Genomic DNA, 20,185 nt, shown 5'->3' on the forward strand with positions numbered 1-20,185 from the left:
ATGACGTACTGCCTGCAACACTGTTTACAAGATAAAGTTAATGGATTAACAGAGGCATTGGTCACAGCTGCATTGGTTATGCAGGGATCCCTTGTGTTTGTCATTATAATGAACAACAGACAAGGTGGATATATGTAGGGGATTGTGAACCGCAGTGTGTAACATTTGAATGCTACTTTATGACGTTAGATCACTGAAAGTGTTTCAGTAATTAACTTTTTTTCTAATAGAGGTTCAACTAGTCTGGTTATAGATAATTTAGAAATGATACATAAGTGCCGTGTTAAATTTAACCTTAAAAACAAACATAAAACAAGTATTTGTCAGCATGGTGAAAACTGAAAGCTCAATGTTGCTTAAATGCTCAGTTCAGCAGACAGTATTTCCTCACTTAGACCTGGTGGTACAGTATTAAGCCATATAGCTAAATAATCCTTCAACTAAACTGGGGCTCGTGATGTCAGGTGGCATACAAAGCTTCCACGACAGCCCACCATGTCTTCCTTAGTGCCTTAACAGCTGTGTTGTCCGCTACTCCCTGTTGCTTTAGTATGTCAACATTGTGACATTCCTTTGTAAACAGTGTAGTTTTGCTGGGTTTTGTTGGTAGTGACACACCTAAGCTCCAACCTAAGCGAACCTGTTTTCTACTGTTGTCTGGACTCTCACCTGGAACTCACCCAGCACAGCAGAAACTACCAGCAACAGTCCACCCCCACCACCAGTATATCTCATAAGATACTGGAAATATGCCAGCAAAATAATCATAAAGACGTGGCGGTATTCTAAAACTGTTGAGTTTCTCAGTAGCTGCCTGGTTCTTCAAAAATAGTAGTTGCCCTCCAGCTAAGCTGAATCAAAATGAAACTTTAGTTAACCCTGCTGTTAGATGTGAGTCACTGTTTTTCATAAAACTGTCTTGGGAGAGGGTAATTCAGTAGTTGCACGTGGACGCAACTGATGTAACCTCTATCTGACAAAGATGCTGGAATGCTTTTTTATCTGTATTTTTATCATGTTCAACACTTCCCTGCTGCCAGCCCTTTGCTTTTTCAGCATTGAACTCATGTCCACCATTTGTTGCACCTCAGCTCAGATAAGACTCTGGAAATTCGAGCTCTGTCGGTATTGAAGGCCGGCAGTGTACAGGCTGATATCTGCCACATAATTTCCTGCAGTCATTGTTGAGTAAGTTATCTAACTGAAAGGATCACATGCAGGTATCACAATGCAATTTTTTTATCACATCACTAGCAGAGGAGAGTAAAAAAATGACCATCTAATTTAGTAGGACACGTCAATTTGTTGGTAGTCTCCAGATGAATGTTTGATCTGAGAGATTTTTCACATGATAGCAATAGAGATATATTTCGTATTCTAGTTTTCATGCGAAAAATATTTAAATTTAGTGGCACATGAATGCATATTTTTAATGTTACCTAAAGGAAAACGGTTAGATTAGATGAGAAACTGTCTCTCTCTTCAGATAAGACTGAAAAAAGTTTGTTTTGTGGTTGGTTTTCTTTTTATCAGAGATGCATCAGAGTCACTGTACAGTTATAAAAACAGTAAATATGTTCCGAGAGATCGTTGAGTATTGGTTCTGTTTTCCTGCCTGAACAAGTTTATAAGGAAATGACACATTACTAGTTTCCCAAGAACACAGTTAGGGGATGCACAGAAGTCTTGTGTAATAATGCTGTTACTGCAGACATGTGAGATTAAATCATGGCTTCTTATCATGTTACATCTTCCCTCTAATCTAATTCCTCTGTTCAAAACCAGTTCTTTGGGAAGTTAACAAAGAGTGCATTGTGACCTATCAGATTTTGTCTTGTGCAGAAAATGCTTATATAAAACTGTTAAGGCCGCAGTGAAGGCACATGTGTAATTTGTCAGAGGCAGTGCGCACAGTGTAAGAGCTGAGGAGTGTGTCTTTGTTTGCTAATGTAGGTCTCCACTGAGGGGGCAGCCTGCATGGCCGCTTTCTGGGATGGCTGTGCTGCACATCACATGATGGGCTTGGCCTCGGGGTGAGGCAGTGAAGGAGCCTAAGATGCTAGTGGGATGGGGAGAAGGAGGATGAGGGGATGAGTGATGGAAACGATTCCTCTTGCCAGATTCTCTTAGAATCAATTCCTCGTTACCGTTTTCGCAGCTGAACAGACCCAGTGGACATCAGACTCCACCTCAGTCCCAAAGATCCTCTGCTGAAACAGCAGGGAAACACGATTCATGTATTGATTTTTGTTGTGTCTTCTTTTAATTCTAAATAGGAGAAGATGTGTTAGCTGAGAATTTGTAAATGTGTTTAATTTCATGAGAAGTTTTCAGACCTGAACTTTGTGATGCTGCAATGGGATTCCTTATGTTACAAAACTAAAACTGGCCAAACTTTGAGTGTGTTTCACGGTCTTCTGTGCATCACAAGAAAACATTCTTGTGACTACTGAAGAAATTATTTGATTAGTCAGTTAATTAGGTTATCAGCCAAAAAAGCATTCACTGCTTCCAACTTTTCAAGAATATTTGTTGTCTTCCTCTTTGTTCTAAATCTACCACTACTGAGCGTTGAATTGACGCCACCTTGGGCTGTAGGAAATTGTGATGTCCAATTTCACATTGTTTTTGGACATTTTGTAGATGGTTTCGCAGTAATCGAGTTCACCAAGCTCAATAACAAATGTTTTTTTTATCGTCAAACAGCATCCCCAAAGCCATTTCCACAAGGTCGACCTCCGTTGCTTGCTGCCGACCTTGATATTGACGAAAACATTTAAAAATCAACAGAAGCAAACTTGTATTTCTCAGTTTAGTCCCCTGATATTTATTGTATTTTGTACATTTACTGGGGTTAAGTACAAGTCAAAATGCAAGGTTGTTGAAGCCCAAAGGGATTTGGCAGCCGTCATCACCTGCTTCTATTCGAGTCTCTTACTGATTTATACATAGACACTAAAGTCTCTCTCGGTCTTTCTCAGGACATTGTGAGTGCTACTAAAGATGTCTGATAGTGTCGATATTGAAGAGAAGCCACCAGCCCCCCCCTTGAGAATGAACAGTAGCTCCCGAGACTCTTCATCAGTGAATCACGCATCTAAACCGCTTCCAATGGCTCCTGAAGAGAAAAACAAGAAAGTCCGCCTGCGCTCCATCTTCCCCGGGGGAGACAAGAGTGAGTTTCCTTCCTCACATGTCACCTTCACGCTCACAGCCTCACACTGATTCACACAGTTTACTAGTTTCCGATGTGTAAAATCCAGCCTATAATCGGTCTGTTGTTCACCTCCTTTAGCAAACAAGAAGAAGGAGAAGGAACGTCCTGAGATATCCCTACCCTCAGACTTTGAACACACCATTCATGTGGGCTTTGATGCTGTAACAGGAGAATTCACAGTGAGTATCCCTTTCACCTGACAATCAGGCATATAAATAGGGACTGATGTGCTTCTAAAATTTACCTCCCATTTGAAAACAAAATCCCAGGCATGCATTTCTAAAATCACAACTCCCTGAGGTGATAGACTCAACTAATATTTTATTTTCCTCCAAATAAAGTTGGTAAACAGGTGACTCGAATAGCAATCGCTACATCTTCCCTGTCAGCTGAAACCTGCGCTGGAATCCTTCAGTGATTTCTTGGTAAATTACATATTAGCTGCAGTTTCAGTTTGCAGTAGATGATGTTACTATGTACTACTATACTTTACTTTACTACTATCAAACAATTAGGGACTCTAAACAGATGTAGAATAATAGAAAGAAATTCATTCATCTGTTTGGTGCGCTTTAGTGAGGGGTTCAGTCCAAAAAAGCTTATAAAACTTTCATGGTTTAATGGAAAGGTTTAGACTCAACTGAGATCGTTATTCTGCTATATGATCATTTTTGGGGCTACTGAGTGATAATGTTTGATTATAGTATGATACACATATATTGGAAGACACACCAGACAATAAGTCCTCTTCTTAATTATAATTGAACAGAATTTGTTGCAGGAGGATTGCATTGTGTTGTACAAGTGTTCATTATGTTGTTGTTGGTTGATTAATTGTAACTGATAAGATCCTCTTTAATGGAAAATGTACTAACATAATGCTATAAATTATAAAAACAGATGTAGTATCGATTTAAATTGGTTATGAAACCGACCATGATACCAAGGATAAACATGAACCTGAGGTGGTTTCACAACAGCGAGGCTAATCTGTAACACAAAAGTCAAGTATTCTTTATTCAGGCCTAAGGGGATTTTTTTTTCATAATATAATTTCTGGGAAGTTCAAATGTTATCTTCAGCCCTCTATAAAACCATTCTTACACTAAGGAATATATATTCTGGTCTATTTGACTTCCAAATACACTGCACCCTGTACTGTGCATGATATCTGTAACAAATAGTTCCTTGTTCATTTGAAAAGTGATGTGTCTGTGACACATAGAGCCTCATTAAAACAGTTTTAAACCAGCCACTTTGCTTGCACTTGTATCATGATTTTCTGGGAGAATAGAGTGTATTACTGTTGATTTGCCTCTTGATCCTCCTCCAAGTATAATCTTTTTCTGACCCCCTAACGCCAACGCTTCTGCTGCAGAACAGTGGGCTGTTTTTTTTTCCCAACAGCACAGAGTATTGTTTAAAGTGTAAAATGTGCACAAGATTTCAAGAGATAAAAAATATTTCAGGACATTTAGCCTCTATAAAAGACTTAATATCAGTCCGCAGGCTATAAAAAATGCAAAACGTGACATAAAAATATATAAACCTCTTATGACATAGTTTGGAAAATACACTTATTCACTTTCTTGTTGAGAGTTAGGAGAGAAAATTAATAATACTCCAATATATGTTGATTGAACATGACTGTAAAGCAAATAACTTTCCTTTGACATGTAGTTCTTGTACCTAAAAAAACTCAGAGAGCCGTTATAGCTAAGATGTTTAAAACATGTATTACCAGATTTTTGTCTTTTGAGTGATATTAAACATAGTTCTTTATACAGGATATTCAAGATAAAGAAGATATTTTCAGTTGACTGAAAAGAGTCTCAACTTGTTGACTGTTTCAGTCGTGATAAGTTGTCGACCCAAATCCTAAAAGCCTGACTGTTATAACAGAAATCCAGCTTCTATGTCTGTGATCTGAGGACAGTTAACTCAGTTATTCCTCAGGAAACAACTTTATTATTGCAGCTTTCCTTGCATTTCTCTGTAGAACTTTTAACATGTGACCTCTGTCTGTTTGTGCAGGGTATACCAGAGCAGTGGGCGCGACTCCTACAGACCTCCAACATCACTAAACTGGAGCAGAAGAAGAACCCCCAGGCCGTGCTGGACGTCTTAAAGTTCTACGACTCCAAAGAGACCGTCAACAACCAGAAATACATGAGCTTCACTTCGGGAGGTAAACTCAGCACGGCACTGATGAAATAATACCACCCAAAACATTTCATACCTATTCCCATGTCTGATACAAAAGATGATGAGTATCCTGCTTCTATAAAAGTGTTTTCTTTGTTATTTCAGACAAGTCAGCACATGGGTACATAGCAGCAAACACTCTGGTGAGTTCCTATATATCTAAACATGCTTTCTTCAGTCTTGGTTATTTGTTAGCCTTCAGTAATACAGTTGATGGTTATCAATCTTTGTACACAGAAGGCACTACATCAAAATCTGACAAAAATATATGCCAGTTGGCGGCTCCTCTGTCTGTTCAATCAGCATTTTCGTTGCTATCTTTGCATTCCTAGACACTCTGGTTATCATAGTTTAATTACAAATCAACATAGTCTCGGCTCCTTCGCCATAGTCTCTGCAATATTTTATTGCTTTCAGAAATCTCTGAGTAATATATGGAGGCAAATCTATTTCCTTATGATTTATCAGTCAGTGTAACGATTTACCAGGTAAGTTGCAACATTATGTGGCTTTATTTCTTTGTCTTGAACCTCTGAGCAATTATGCCTCTCCAACTACACCACAGTAAATCTTTCTCACTTCACTCGGGACTCTTTCTGGGAATTTCTGTAGTAGACTGTGGTGTCGCTCTCAGGCACATTCATTTCACACAGACTTCCCCCTCTAATGGGCAAAATGTGCGTGTTCCCCTCTAGAGGCTTACTGCCCTCGCTATGTGGCATAATTCCCTGAATTTTGCATACATGCCAAACAGTTTTGCAGCTCCTGCACAGAAACGGTGACTGCTGTGAGAGCTACTGCTGCTCATTGTTTATTTTTCCAATCTACTTAACCAGATTTTGAAATACCCGTAGACGAGCTTCACTGGAGGCTCAACTGCATCTCGAAGGACTCCCGCTGTGCTGACCTCATTCCTGGCTTTGACCAGAGTAATCTATGCTTTGAATGCCTTGGTCTGTGCACGCTGGGAGAAGAAGTGGAATCCAAGCCTGTTCAGTAGATTCTCTGCCTGAGGCAAACTACACTGGGATCTCTTCATGCAGGGTTGTTGCTTGAAAGAGCTCTTAGCCAGTGAAGGGCAGATGGGTGTGGCAGTCAGTCTAAAAGGTTGTGAGAGTCCAGTGAGGGTATTTGAGAGCATCTGAGTTCTGGACTGTCACAGTGGTCCATAGTATGCAGAGGTGACTCAGCTGTTGGCTGCAGTGCCACACATTTTATCTTAAGATTGGGCCGTGCTGTCTTGGCCAAGCAAAACTATAGGAAAGCTGCCAATAACTGGTCTAAAGAAGCAAACTGTCCCTTTTCTTAGAGAAACAGTAACCCACCACAAGCTACCTGATGCTCTCTGTCAGATTATTTGTAGCAGCAGCTTCCACAAACCTGCAATGCAGGCAAATATTTGGGAACTGATGTGCTGTTTTCTGAAAGCACTTCACTTTCACCTCTTATACTTACCATCAAGTCTGTCGTCAAGGATTAACAAATATAACAGTTCGAAATTATATTTTATAATCCTTTAGATTAGTTAAATGCAAAAGAAATAACTATTCACTGGGATTGTGAGATCTCTGATTTTTATTTGACCTGTGAGCAACCATTGGAGCCTGTGGTTCACATTTGGGATAAAGTGTCTCACCTTAGCATTAGCTCAGCGTACATTTGTGGCTGCAGATATTGGCAGTAGAGAAATACAAGAAATTCTTTAGACACACTGACAGTGCTCATGATTGTTTGTTGCTCTTTGTTGCTGCTTTAGGTGACTGATATCTTAGTCTTGGTTTTTCTGTTCTGTTGCAATGCCAGTTAAGTCGTATTCACTCATTTCACATTAGTCCTGGATATTTAACTTTCTTATGTTTGAATGTCAGACACATATCTGTCAGTGAATACAGAAAGCTCAACCACTGTTCATAAGCTACATTCACAACATCCACAGTATTGTGATCAGAGATACCTCACATTGCTCTTGATATTTCATCAATTGTGTGTTAATTAGTGTCCTATTTCACAGATACTTAAGAATCCAGCATGTTTGGTGCATGGATCTGTTTTAAGTTTATTTCTTGCGATAGGTTGTAACAGAAATATTTCATGCAGTTTGGTTATGCTAACAATACATGGCATCCTGCCTCTTATGCACAATAATAAACAGAGGAGCAGCTAGATGCTAAAATACTTAATGGTGCTGAAATTATCAAGTCAGTATTGATAATCTGAATTATAGCAGCTGAGCAAGATTCACTGGATACATTTTTTTTAAGTTCAGTCAAGTCTAAAAGGCACATGGCTCTGACATTTTTATTCCTAAGGAAATTCAGTCTCAGGACTTCAAAATTGCAACATTTCAGTCCCTACATTCATAATTCAGTGGAAATATATTGATATTGAGAAATAAAACATTACCAAGACATAGAGGCATGAAAAGATGCCATTCTGTTCACATAATGGTTATATGTTACATAGCCAAAAGTATGATTAAAAATCAAATAGATCAGCCAATCTTTCATTGTTTTCTTTTATGAACAGCAAATCCATTTTCCTGTTGGATAATAATTATGTTCACCTGTCCAAAGCAATCCTAAAGAACACAAACAGCAAACTCTCATCATGTGGAACTCTGCTCTAAAAACTTTTCAGCCCGTTCCTGAAGTGAATAAGGCAGCATTGATTTCAGTAACAATGCCTTCCTGCCAGCTCATGCAAGGTGACATTGAAGATTCAAGTTTTCAGGATTCTAACACAATGTGTGCCTAAAAGTTCTTCACAAAGCAGCACGATAAAGACTGTAGAAGAGACTTAATCCTAATTTTAACAGCTTGTTGTTTCTGTGTATGCTGAGTGTATTACAATAATTAAGGTGTAATCTCATTTTGGTAGTTTATTAACTAATGAATCTTTCACATTTCATGTGGAAATATGAAATCAGACACAGACATAAGGACTCTGAGGGCATGAACTGAACTGAACGGTTTTTATGTGTATTGTAATGTCCAAATAAAAGGACAATATTTGAGCTTATGCAAGAAATCTGAAGAGAAATAATGTAGTGGAGAATATTGTTCAAGGCCTACGCCAAGGACAGTCCTAAGGTGGCATAAGTCCTCTCCTCATACTGTATGTTTGGGGATAATGTATGGACATAACGTCCACCCCTCAGCTGCGTCCCCCTGCCCCACCCCCACCCTCCCCTGAACTTCACTTAGTCTTACAAACTGTGTGGGTTTGTTTTGAGTAAATCCTCCCATTTTCAACCTTCACATTCAGAACCGACTGCTGTCATCTGGGCCTCCTGTCAGCCTTAGAACCTGCAGCGCATTATTTGACAAGGTAACTCCTCCATATTACTTTCCACATCATGTATCTCTGCATTGGCCTTGAAGCCAAATTGAACCATTTGATCACCTAATACTGATTATGCCACCTGGCTTATGCAAATTGCATACAAATATTTGATTTTAGAGGCATCATCACTCTCTGTATTGAAATTTCATGGGGGGTATGATTGGTTCTGTTAGTTTTTGATGTTATAGATGTATTTATTATCTTTCACAAGAGCACCTCTTAAAAGATGTTTTGAATGGACCGTGTCTGAAATGGCAGGACAGTGGCGCATGCCACAGAGGGTTGTGATGACTGTCAAACTGCATGTATGAGCTCATATTCCTAACAATTTGATCCACATTGCCAATAAAATGCCTGTAATTCCATCACCATTGTAGACATTACCGCATGGCTCTGTAAAAAAAAAAAAAAAAAAAAAAAAATACACGCCCCTCGCTGGCTAACTGCTTACAGTTAGCCAGACACTCATTTCTGCACTGCAGTCTTGGCCCAGCCCTCCTTGGAGCAGGTCAGAGGCCCAGTATGTCTGAATGAAGAACTGGGACTTGCCTTCAGTCAGACCCTTTCCCTTTAATCACTAGAACTAAGCTGCACTGCTTCATTTATGCATGACGAGACTGGAAATGGATGAAGTGTTTTCCATTCCATAAGAGGAAGATGATCCCAGGCAAGTAGAGTTTTGGATGGGGAAAAAGAGGCTGAGCATTAGGCATAATAAATATGCCTGAGGCTTATTAATCACACTTGTTAAAAGGTATCTTCCATATCAACAGGACGTCTGCAGTTCATCACCATACTGCACACTGCAGTGCTGCAGTATGTTTTCTCCTATAGCACAGTTAAATATGTAACAGATTGTTACTTCAAAACTCATTCTCATCATTGGTTCATGGCACACCTTCCCAGACCCCACAGCTCAAAATCCTTCAGATAAACTGCACTGAATGCTACCTCACTCCTTAGCTCCCACTCAACTCATAATGCTTTCCTTTGCTATTAACAGAACTTTGCTGAAAATTAACCCAATTTTTTGTTTTTCTTTTAGAATACTCAAAAAGCTGAACTGTTTTCTTTTTATATGAATCACAAGCAGATTTTTTAACCACTTCTGAATTAAATGTTTATTCGTATAATGAATTTTTAGTCTGAAGTCATCTGAGTCTTTTATGTTACCCAGTCGATGCATGTTACACAAAATCCTTCTGAACCTCAACTGGCCAGAACTCAAACTGTGGCTGGTTTGGGTTTTGCAGGCTGTTAAATGGTGGTAACAACTCAAAACAGAGAAAATGACATTTGTGTTTAATTTTTGGAAATATTTAAGGATCTGTTCGTACACTTTTCATTCCATCCTGCTGCGAGGCACATCCAGACTCACTTACATCTCTACCCTGCAGGGTGCCAAAACATCATCGACAGAACCCCCGATTGCTCCACCTGTGTCAGAGGAGGAGGATGAGGAGGAAGAAGAGGAGGAGGAGGAAGAGGAAGATGAGGATGATGATGATGAACTGCCCCCGGTCATTGCCCCTCGACCCGAGCACACCAAATCTGTGAGTTAAAATCACACGACTGGTGAAATCATTCAACTGTAAATGCAAAGCCTTCTGCATTTCTTAGACTTTTCTATCCTCTGCAGATCTACACACGCTCCGTCATGGAGCCACCAAAGCCTCCCACACCTGTGAAAGAGGTGCTGACCCCACCAGAGTCGCAGGTCCAGCCGGAGAACACGTCCAACACAATGTATCGCCACACCGACCGGCAGAGGAAGAAGTCAAAAATGACGGATGAGGAGATTCTGGAGAGACTCCGTATGTGTCTTTAGAGCTGAATATTCAGTTATTCATGTAATCAAATCATTCTCTACACTGCCATGAACAAATCTGGTGTACAAAGCCAAAATTTGGTCTTCTGAAAAAATTGTCATTAGCAAAAACAACAAAATTAAAGACACTGAGTCTAAAAATTATCATAATTATGCAAAAATAATAATGTAATGCCACCAGCGTTAAAATCCACATATTAACTAAAACAATGTGGAAGGTGTGACCTCTGTATAGCACCTTGATGTGTACCCGTGTCTTGTGATTCAAACGACAAGCAGGGTATCACATCTCCTGCACCTCTTCTGTGTATTTAGAAGAATTATGCATAAGAACAGGGAGCACGAGTGTAATGCCATTTAGATGCCATTTAAGTGCAATGTAACTTTAGCCCGATAACCAGAATGCACTGTGAAGTACAGATACATGTACTTGCACTTTGAAGCAGCATCTGTCTGAAATAGAAAAGTGGAAAAGGTTCTGCAGGGATGTTCTCTGTGTGAAGCTGTCATGACACCTACATAGTCTGGACATTCATTAAATGTTTCTTTTCTCTCTGACTCAGGGAGTATTGTGAGTGTGGGGGATCCCAAAAAGAAGTACACACGCTTTGAGAAAATAGGACAAGGGTAAGTCTTTCCGTGATCATCAACCGGCTGTCACAGATATTGAAACAGTGCAATTTCAGGAGCAGTCAGTCTCTGCGGGAGATATGGAGCTGTAGTGACCACTTTAGAGACTTGGAGGCAGAGGGAGGGTTAGGTTGAATGACTGGGAGAAAAATAAGTCGACAGGAAATGAGAACTGTATCCTGAAAAGGCCAAGAGCCAGATTAGCTCAGCCATCTCCCTCTCTCTTTCTCCTTGTCTTTCTGTTTTGTATTTTAAGGCTGTTGCTTTTCTGTCAGCGTTCCTGTTCACGACTCATCTGAACAGATAAAATAGTGCAGTTGTTATCTGCTCTGTCACTATGTCCATGTTTGATCAGGAAGCTTCCACCTAAAACAGTTGACGATTGTGTGTTTACTCTGTCGTGTTATCATTAACTTATTAGTACCAGGAAGTGCGCTTCATTATTTATAGCTCCTGACAGTACACAGGTGTAGCTGACAGCAAGCGAAAGGGAGAAAGAGGGAAAACCACAAGGCTAAATTCACAGAGGAAGGTTTTGAGTTTCATGAGTTACACTTCCAAATAAGGACAGTCTGGCTGCATACCATTCCTTTGACCAACTATTGAAACCATTGCTCAAGCATTTGAGCTCATCACTGCTAAGGTAATTTAAATGAGGATATCCAGCTCATTAAGAACAAATAATAGTATCAATGTTGGTAGTATTCAGAAGTGTTGCTTAATTAAAACTACTACTAAAATACTCCACTACAAAAAACAGTTCTGCATTGAAAAACTTACTGAAGTTAAAGTATGTCAGTATTATCAGCAGATTCTTACCAAAGTACAAAAATTAAAAGTAATTATTCTGCAGAAAAATGGCCCCTGTCATTGTTTTATTGTTACATGAGATGTTTTTGTATTAATTTTAGTGCTGCATGAATGTGTGTGTTGCACTTCACTGCTGTAGACATTCAAGGTTGAGCAAATTTGACATATTTTAGATGCTGCTAGGTAGTTTAATTTACAGCAGCACATTCTTATATAAGATCATCATGCTTGCATCATTGCTCTCCTGTTAGAACCACATATCTCTAAAAAGTCAGCTTTTCATGAGCTCAGAAAAAAACAAAAACCCCTGTTGTCAGCATTATGATGATGCACTTTCCAGCAAATTCAAGAGGATTTTTAAATAGATAGCTTAAGAAGAAGGAGAATTTTCTCAACCTATAAAGGAACAGTTAGTTCTTCAGTTTTTTTCAAACATTCAAAATCACCACATCTGGCATGGTTGTGGAGTGCAAGTATAAGGCCACATAAAATGGAAATATGCAAGTAAAGTACAGCCATCCTGAATTTGTTCTCAATCACAGTACTTCAGTAAATGTAATTGTCTATGAGCCATGTTAAAACTCTATGATGGTGCATTATTGATGTGCTTTTGATCTTGTGTTTCATCAGAGCGTCTGGCACTGTGTACACTGCCATCGACATAGCAACTGGCCAAGAGGTAAGTCAGACTGTACTTACAATTTTACAACATCCACATCCTGTATATTCTATGCATATCGTTTATTTTCCCTCACCAAGCCATCGGGGTGAATTATTCTAATCCGCAGCTGTCTTGTCTGTTTTCTCAGGTTGCTATTAAACAAATGAACCTGCAGCAGCAGCCCAAGAAAGAGTTGATCATCAATGAGATCTTGGTGATGAGGGAAAACAAGAATTCCAATATAGTGAACTACCTGGACAGGTACGTTATCACATGCAGAGTCACATTTCATGCAGAATTAAATGAAATAACCCTAACCCTGAACTGTATAAACAAGGTTCAGGCTGTTTTATGCTTATTTTTTGTAGATTTTGGATCCCCACTGAATAGATTTTTATGGCCATGACATTTTCCCTGACCTTCAATGATTGTTGACGCAAACTTGATTCCGTTAAGAACGCGTGGCTTTCTGCCTGCTTTGACGTGTTCTTGTACTCTTGTGGTCCAAAAACTAACAAAAATAACAATTATGAATAGATTCATCAATTTATTTACCTTCAGGAGTTCATCAACATTAACAAAGAACAAAGTCTTTCCAATAAACAGTCTTTCACACCACGCCATGGTCAAAAACAGTTTACCTCTCGTTTTGCGCCACACCTGTGGCAATTAGTGTGGCCTTTAAATACACAGGTAACTCATTCACAGTGCCACTTGCTGGTTACTCATTGAAATGGCTCCAACACAACCGGCCCCTAATTGTTTATGGTCGTACAGGAACATAATTACAACAAACAAATAACTTATGGAGCCATAATAAACCATTTTCGCTATATACCTTGTGTCAACAAAAATAGATCCCCCTTTTTTGTATGACAGAAGTTGAACACTTCATGCCTCATTTTTTAACTAATAAACAAAGTTACAGGTCTTTCAATGACATTTGTTTTTGTTTGAATCTGAACTGTTCTGACTATGCCTGATTTGTCAGGGAATGTTTTAATCACTCTTCCTATTAACCAGGAGTTCCTTGTAGCAGTTGCATCTGCAATCAGAACAATGTCTCCCACTGTGAGATTAGGTTGGATGTTATTCCACTTTTGCCTTTCCTGCGATGCAGCAAGGTATTCTTTTGACCATCTTTTCCAGAATAGATCCGAGATATACTGGGCCTGTTTCCATCTTCGCCTTGCATATTGGTCGTTGGTCGATGGTTTGGTGTCAGAGGTTCAAGGTCATTTGGGTCCTCAGATACCTTTGTGATGGGTCTGTCATTTAAGATTGCTTCTGCTTCACACAGGACTGTTAATAAGGCTTCATCGGTTAAGATCTGGTGATGTAGCACAGATACCAACACTTTTCTAACCAGCCTGATCATGCTTTCCCAAGCTCCAGGTTGTTGCTGATCCAACATTTGATATACTGTCCATTGGTATTATTTTATCCTCAATGCTTTTCACAGCTCCTTCACGTGCACACTCCAAATATTTTGCTACACTCAGAGAGACTTCATCCACACCCAGAAGTTTTGCCTTGAACCAGATTTCATGTTTTTCTGTTTCTTCCACAGGTAACAGCTTGAGCAGAGCATTATGTGCAGATTTTGCATCATTAAGCAGCACTTGATATTTGTTAAAGCTGCTTTCTATTTCAGCTTTATTCCCAGGTTCAAACAATAACTCCTGAAGTGTCCTTTTTAATTCAGCAGCTTTACTCAGTTTAGATTTTCTTGTTTTTTTCTAAATCTCCTATTTTACAAAGTAGTGCTTTTGTGGTAAGTTTTACTTTTCTTTTTGTGACGGAGTTCAGCCTCACTAACAGTCTGCGATTCAGCAGTTACTTCTATTGCCTCAGTCATCTTTTCATCACAAATATGCATCATTACCTTGATTATCAGTTTGAACCTTCGAACCACCTTGAGTTTCAGACATTTTTTAACCATTTGTTCATCAACCACAGTTTTTCATTTAAAAGTTGCTTTTTCAGACGTTCACACCAATACACAACGTAAATTATGTCCATGAAAATAAAGTCTTTTCCTTTGAAGTAGTGTCTTGGACTTGAAATAAAGTTTATTTTACTTTGTTTTGACCCAATGCATTGGTATTCCAAACAGACAGTTGTGTGCACACTTTTCTATAATGGCCATATGTATGTGTGTGGTAGCGCTACCATGTACCTCCTTTATTAGATCTCGATCCAAAAACCTTTCCTCGTCTGTCCGCCGCCGTTGCGCCGCCGCTGCCCCGGAGTCTCCTGTCTCCGTCCGCTGCACCGCGTCCAGACGTCCACACCTTGCCAATGGGTGATCCACTGCCCGGTCCACTGCCCGGTCCACTGCTCGGTCCACTGCTCGGTCCCGATCTCCGGTGCTCGTCGCTGCGCCCAATGCAGCGGCGACTCCTCCGGTCGGGTCTCTCCTGCCGTGAGCCGTGGTGAAGATCAGCGTCGTCTGGTCCACAGCGTCTGGATTACAGCTGGACCGCAGCGTTGCCGTCCTCGTCGCACAACTTTTTGATTGTTTTTGACTAATTGATGACGCAAACTTGATTCCGTTAAGAACGCGTGGCTTTCTGGCTGCTTTGACGTGTTCTTGTACTCTCTCGTGGTCCAAAAAATAACAATTATGAACGGATTCATCAATTTATTTACCTTCAGGAGTTCATCAAAATTAATAAAGAACAAAGTCTTTCCAATAAACAGTCTTTCACACCACACCACGGTCAAAAACAGTATACCTTCCGTTTTGCGCCACACCTGTGGCAATTAGTGTGGCCTTTAAATACACAGGTAACTCATTCACAGTGCCACCTGCTGGTTACTCATTGAAATGGCTCCAACAATGATGTCTTGAAATTGCTTATTTTCTCCGGTCAACAGTATCAAAAGAGGTTCAATCTCCTTTGATGTAAAAGAGAAAAAACTGCAATCTTCATGTTTGAGAAGCTAGAACCACCAAATATGTCACATTTTAGCTTAATAAAGGGCAGATAATATTCAATTTTCTGCACAAGCACAGATACACTGCACATATTTACATGCTATGGGGAAGGGCCTTTAACACAACATTAAACACAGATTATCATGGTTTTCCTAGTAGCATGTAAAATCATTTTCTAATTTTTTGTTTATCTAAGATGGTTCTAACACAGATAAACTCCCACAGCAGTATGAATGTAATATTAATTTGAGGATAGTATCTGATTTTTGTGTTAAAACAAAGTAAATGCACGTCTCCATTATGATGCTGTACTGTTGCCATAATGACATTGAAGGATCCTCTGATTTTCCTTTCCAGAGCCTTTGCTTCTTTTTCTTCTTCTGCTGTTCTTACTGCTTCTTCATTTTTCATTTTAAAAGTGGCCTGCATCAATCTTAAGGCGTATTACTGCCACCTACTGTTGTAAAACATGATAGCTTTCTGTTTCTAACAATTTTCTAGCATCTATTCCACTTGGCCCTGATTTCATGATGTTGTTCTTCATGCCTTTGTTCACAGCTGGCAGTAGCATGCTTGAACATCTACTTCTTGTTATTATCAACTATGCATCAAATGTTGGAAGTTTTGTTCTCATTTTCTGTACAAGTTTCAGCCAGTATGCGAAGACTATTGATCTGATGAAGCAACAACTGAACTGTAAACTCCATTCTTCAATATGTTTTTATCTCTTTTTCTTTATCTTTCTTGCTTTTATCAGTTACTTGGTAGGAGATGAGCTCTGGGTGGTGATGGAGTATTTGGCTGGAGGTTCGTTGACAGACGTAGTCACTGAGACCTGCATGGATGAGGGCCAGATTGCTGCAGTCTGCAGAGAGGTAAGAAGCCAAGTTTAGACATCAGCAAAACCACCCACTACATCTGTGGTTGTGATGAGCTGACCCATACAATCAGGTGGGAACCTGCAAACGCATTGAAGCATTTCAATCAGGACCATCCAAATTTGTGTTTAGTACAGGCTTCTTTCTTTGGGTATGAGTGTTTTAAATTTGCATCTCTCTCTTTATAGTGTCTTCAAGCCTTGGACTTCCTCCACTCCAACCAGGTGATCCACAGAGATATAAAAAGTGACAACATCCTCTTGGGTATGGATGGATCTGTCAAGCTCAGTAAGTCTTCATTTTTTGATACGAGTATATTTTCCTTTGACTTTCAAGTAAAAACCAGCCATATGATAAAAACTGAGGGTTAAGAGACACCGTGTTGTGTTAAATGAAAGACCACTTTGCTGAAACATTGACAAATGTGGAAATGCAGAACTAAACATTACAACACCCCTGCATCTGTCTCTCTGCCTCCCTCTGCAGCCGACTTTGGCTTCTGTGCTCAGATCACTCCAGAGCAGAACAAGCGCAGCACGATGGTGGGAACGCCCTACTGGATGGCACCGGAGGTGGTGACTCGGAAAGCTTACGGCCCAAAGGTGGATATCTGGTCTCTGGGAATCATGGCGATAGAGATGGTAGAGGGAGAACCGCCTTATCTGAATGAGAATCCTCTCAGGGTAAGACACAAAATGTACCCAGGACACACAGCATTTGCTCCCCGGTGGTCATACAGTATACATGGAGATGAAGTATTTAGTTTTGTTCCTATATGGTCCTCTCATTACTTGACCACACTTATCTTTCCAGGCGCTGTACCTGATAGCAACCAATGGGACTCCAGAGCTGCAGAACCCAGAGAGGCTGTCATCTGTGTTCAGAGACTTCCTCAACCGCTGTCTGGAGATGGATGTGGACCGCAGAGGCTCTGCCAAGGAACTGCTTCAGGTAAAACTGACACTCAATCCCCAGTATATTTGTCACACTTTGACCATATTTGGTATTTTGTACATCTACATTATTAACCATTAACCAGGCAGCATTAATGTGATAATAACAAAACCTTTACCCTAATCTTACTACTAGTGCTTAATACTACTGTTCCCTAAAAGAAAGTTTATTCACATCAGTTCAGTTTTTTTTATGTATTGCACTAATTCATAACATACGGCACTTCATAGAGTAAGGTAAAGATCTTAGAAAACTATGGAAAATAAACCCAACAAATCCAAAGTTTCCTTTCAACAAGTACTTGGCAAGAGTTAATGCTAATGTAAATAATTTAGTGGTGTATAAATGCACAGGCACTCTCTGCTTCTGGAAGCACTAGTTAACGATGATGAACATACTGGTGGATCTCCTGGAGTAACTATTTTTTGTCCTCCTCACACTATATCTGTTACTTCATAATCATAAATCTATAGCTCTTTTTGGCTTCATACTTACATTTTTTTTTTATCCTTTCTGTCTGCAGCATTCCTTCCTAAAGCTGGCGAAGCCTCTATCCAGCCTGACGCCTCTGATTGTAGCTGCGAAGGAAGCCATAAAGAACAGCAGTCGCTAGGGTGTGCTCCCTGTCCACACCCGAGGCTGGAGCCCTGCCTGTGAAGTGTGCGTTCATGGCAGCAGGGGCTTGGGTGTTTGGGTAGAGGGGCGACAGTGACAACACAAGGTGGGGTTTGTGTGACTTACCGTGACAGCACAAGGACAAAAGACCCCCAGGCCTCATATGTAGGATGGACATCTGGCCTTGCAGCCTCTCGGCCCATGCTGCTGAAAAGACCTTATCTCCTCGTTTACTTCTCCAGCACTCTGTACATGTAGAGCAGTCCATCACAAGTGTGTGTGAGTGTGTGGGCGTGTGTGCGTGTATAGAAACTGTGCACATCTCTTTGTGTCAAATGTCTTGTTTGGGAGTCTCCCCAAACCCCCCCAAAAAAAAAGAAAAAAGAAGAATAGGGTGAAAAAATTGAAAAGAAATCGTGCGCATTTTCAAGAAGAACCTGCAGGAGTGAAGAGGAGAAACAAAACACAAAACTGAAGAGCCTGTGATTCCTTCCCTGCCCAGCTTTAGGCTCGGTTCTCCTTCCTCTAGTCCCTCCGTGGAGCACGATCAGGCCACACCTGCACCTGCAGCCACCGGCTGATGTGAGAGAGTGACTCTGGACCCAACCTTTGCCTGCATGATCTTCGGCTCTGTGCAGAAACACCGCTACTCCTCTGCAGATTGTCACATCTCAAGGTGGCGTATTTTTGTGTAAGTGTGAATGTGTGTGTGAATGTGTGAAGGGGTGCAGCTACAGGGGAAAAAAAGTCAGGAATAATTTCACATGACCTATACCAGCTTTAAACATCTTTCAATTATTCACCTCATATCAGTGAGGAGATGCGGTTTTCATATTTGGTTTGAGCTCATGACGGCTGCCTGCAGTGAGTTTACAGATTTTCTCTGTAGAACCGGCTGCATAACATCAGGTATAATGTTCTCATTATCTGAAATACTGAACCAAAACTATACTGCAGCATCAGTCTATGATGTAACCTGTGATATACAGTTTAATATACATACTTTCTTATCAGTTTCAGGAGCAAAGCGGTTTGTTGGGGTTGTCGTTTTTGTGGATTACACTGACATGTAGATGCTGTGTCACACATTTAATTATTAGAATTAATATAGAAAGCTACAATATTGATGCAAGCAATTTATTCAACAGATCACTCTAAAATGTTGTATGCATAAACTGTAGCATCTCAAATAAGATCATTCACAGTATGTCTCTGACAAATAAGTACAAAAATAAAGGTAAGAAAATACCAAATCAAACATAGATGATGGAGAGTAATCCTGCATCCCAACAGAAGGTTGTGTAATTATTTATCTGCAGTGAGTTGATGGTCCAGTGCCACATTTTATTGCACCCACAGTGCCCCGAGCATCCCAGTGTCCTTAGACCTTAAGCAGGATATAATAAGATGTCCTTCAACCGGCAATTAATGCAAACATAAACAAACTGATTCAATAATAGAAAATGGACAGTCAAAATGGTAAACTGCAACATGACATGGAGGGAAAAAGAAAATTCCTTCATGTAAACATGAGCTATTAGTAATTCTTGTGGTCTTATCATGTTATACTAAAGAATATCTTATATGCTGCATATGATTGGGTTGCCAACACAAATCTAGACAACATCCATGTCCGCTGAGGCGCTGTCCTCCTCACCCACCTCCCCCTCTTCTCCCTTTAGTATCTGAGATGCTGCTTAGTATTTATTTTTTTTGTCTTTTAATCGTGTCTTATATGACTTTTTTTCATGTGGTCTTTACATTTTGTAGTGTTATCGTGTGGCAGATTATAGAAGGGGAATGTTATCCACTGTGCTAAGTAGTGAGTGCCATTTTTACGATTGTACCTTTGCCCTATACGAGCACCGAAAACAGAAACTGTGGTAGAAGCTCACATTGTTCGCTGACATTCCTTCCATGCCTGGTTAGAGTTTAAACTCCCTCCTGTACGGAAGTTATCTCCTCTGTCGATGTTCGGTAGCTTCGTCAGGCGTTTCCCATGTAGCATCCCTCCTGTGTGCGTGTGCGTGAGCGTGTTTGTGTGTTAGGGGGCTACCTCAATCTGCACTAGAAGATGCCTCACTCGTGTTGTCCACCTTGACTC

At 40.2% G+C, this 20,185-nt stretch overlaps 1 protein-coding gene across 2 annotated transcripts in view; it reads left to right on the forward strand.

Moving 5' to 3' along the window:
• LOC111574262 (serine/threonine-protein kinase PAK 3) overlaps nucleotides 1-18,444 on the forward strand; it is a 30,559-nt gene extending 12,115 nt beyond the window's left edge. The window contains exons 2-16 of one of the 2 annotated variants that reach the window (XM_035952141.2): nucleotides 2,982-3,175; nucleotides 3,296-3,396; nucleotides 5,252-5,405; nucleotides 5,528-5,565; nucleotides 8,687-8,749; nucleotides 10,162-10,317; nucleotides 10,404-10,578; nucleotides 11,156-11,219; nucleotides 12,663-12,711; nucleotides 12,842-12,954; nucleotides 16,392-16,509; nucleotides 16,701-16,800; nucleotides 16,999-17,195; nucleotides 17,326-17,463; nucleotides 17,990-18,444. In XM_035952141.2, the coding sequence (XP_035808034.1) occupies nucleotides 3,004-3,175; nucleotides 3,296-3,396; nucleotides 5,252-5,405; nucleotides 5,528-5,565; nucleotides 8,687-8,749; nucleotides 10,162-10,317; nucleotides 10,404-10,578; nucleotides 11,156-11,219; nucleotides 12,663-12,711; nucleotides 12,842-12,954; nucleotides 16,392-16,509; nucleotides 16,701-16,800; nucleotides 16,999-17,195; nucleotides 17,326-17,463; nucleotides 17,990-18,079 (1,728 nt within the window). In that variant the 5' untranslated portion in view covers nucleotides 2,982-3,003 and the 3' untranslated portion in view covers nucleotides 18,080-18,444. The remainder of the gene's footprint in view (nucleotides 1-2,981; nucleotides 3,176-3,295; nucleotides 3,397-5,251; nucleotides 5,406-5,527; nucleotides 5,566-8,686; nucleotides 8,750-10,161; nucleotides 10,318-10,403; nucleotides 10,579-11,155; nucleotides 11,220-12,662; nucleotides 12,712-12,841; nucleotides 12,955-16,391; nucleotides 16,510-16,700; nucleotides 16,801-16,998; nucleotides 17,196-17,325; nucleotides 17,464-17,989) is intronic. The other variant, XM_035952142.2, reaches the window with a different exon arrangement.
• Nucleotides 18,445-20,185: the final 1,741 nt, after the last annotated feature.

Source organism: Amphiprion ocellaris, chromosome 14, assembly GCF_022539595.1.
Source record: "Amphiprion ocellaris isolate individual 3 ecotype Okinawa chromosome 14, ASM2253959v1, whole genome shotgun sequence".
Lineage (NCBI taxonomy): Eukaryota > Metazoa > Chordata > Actinopteri > Pomacentridae > Amphiprion > Amphiprion ocellaris.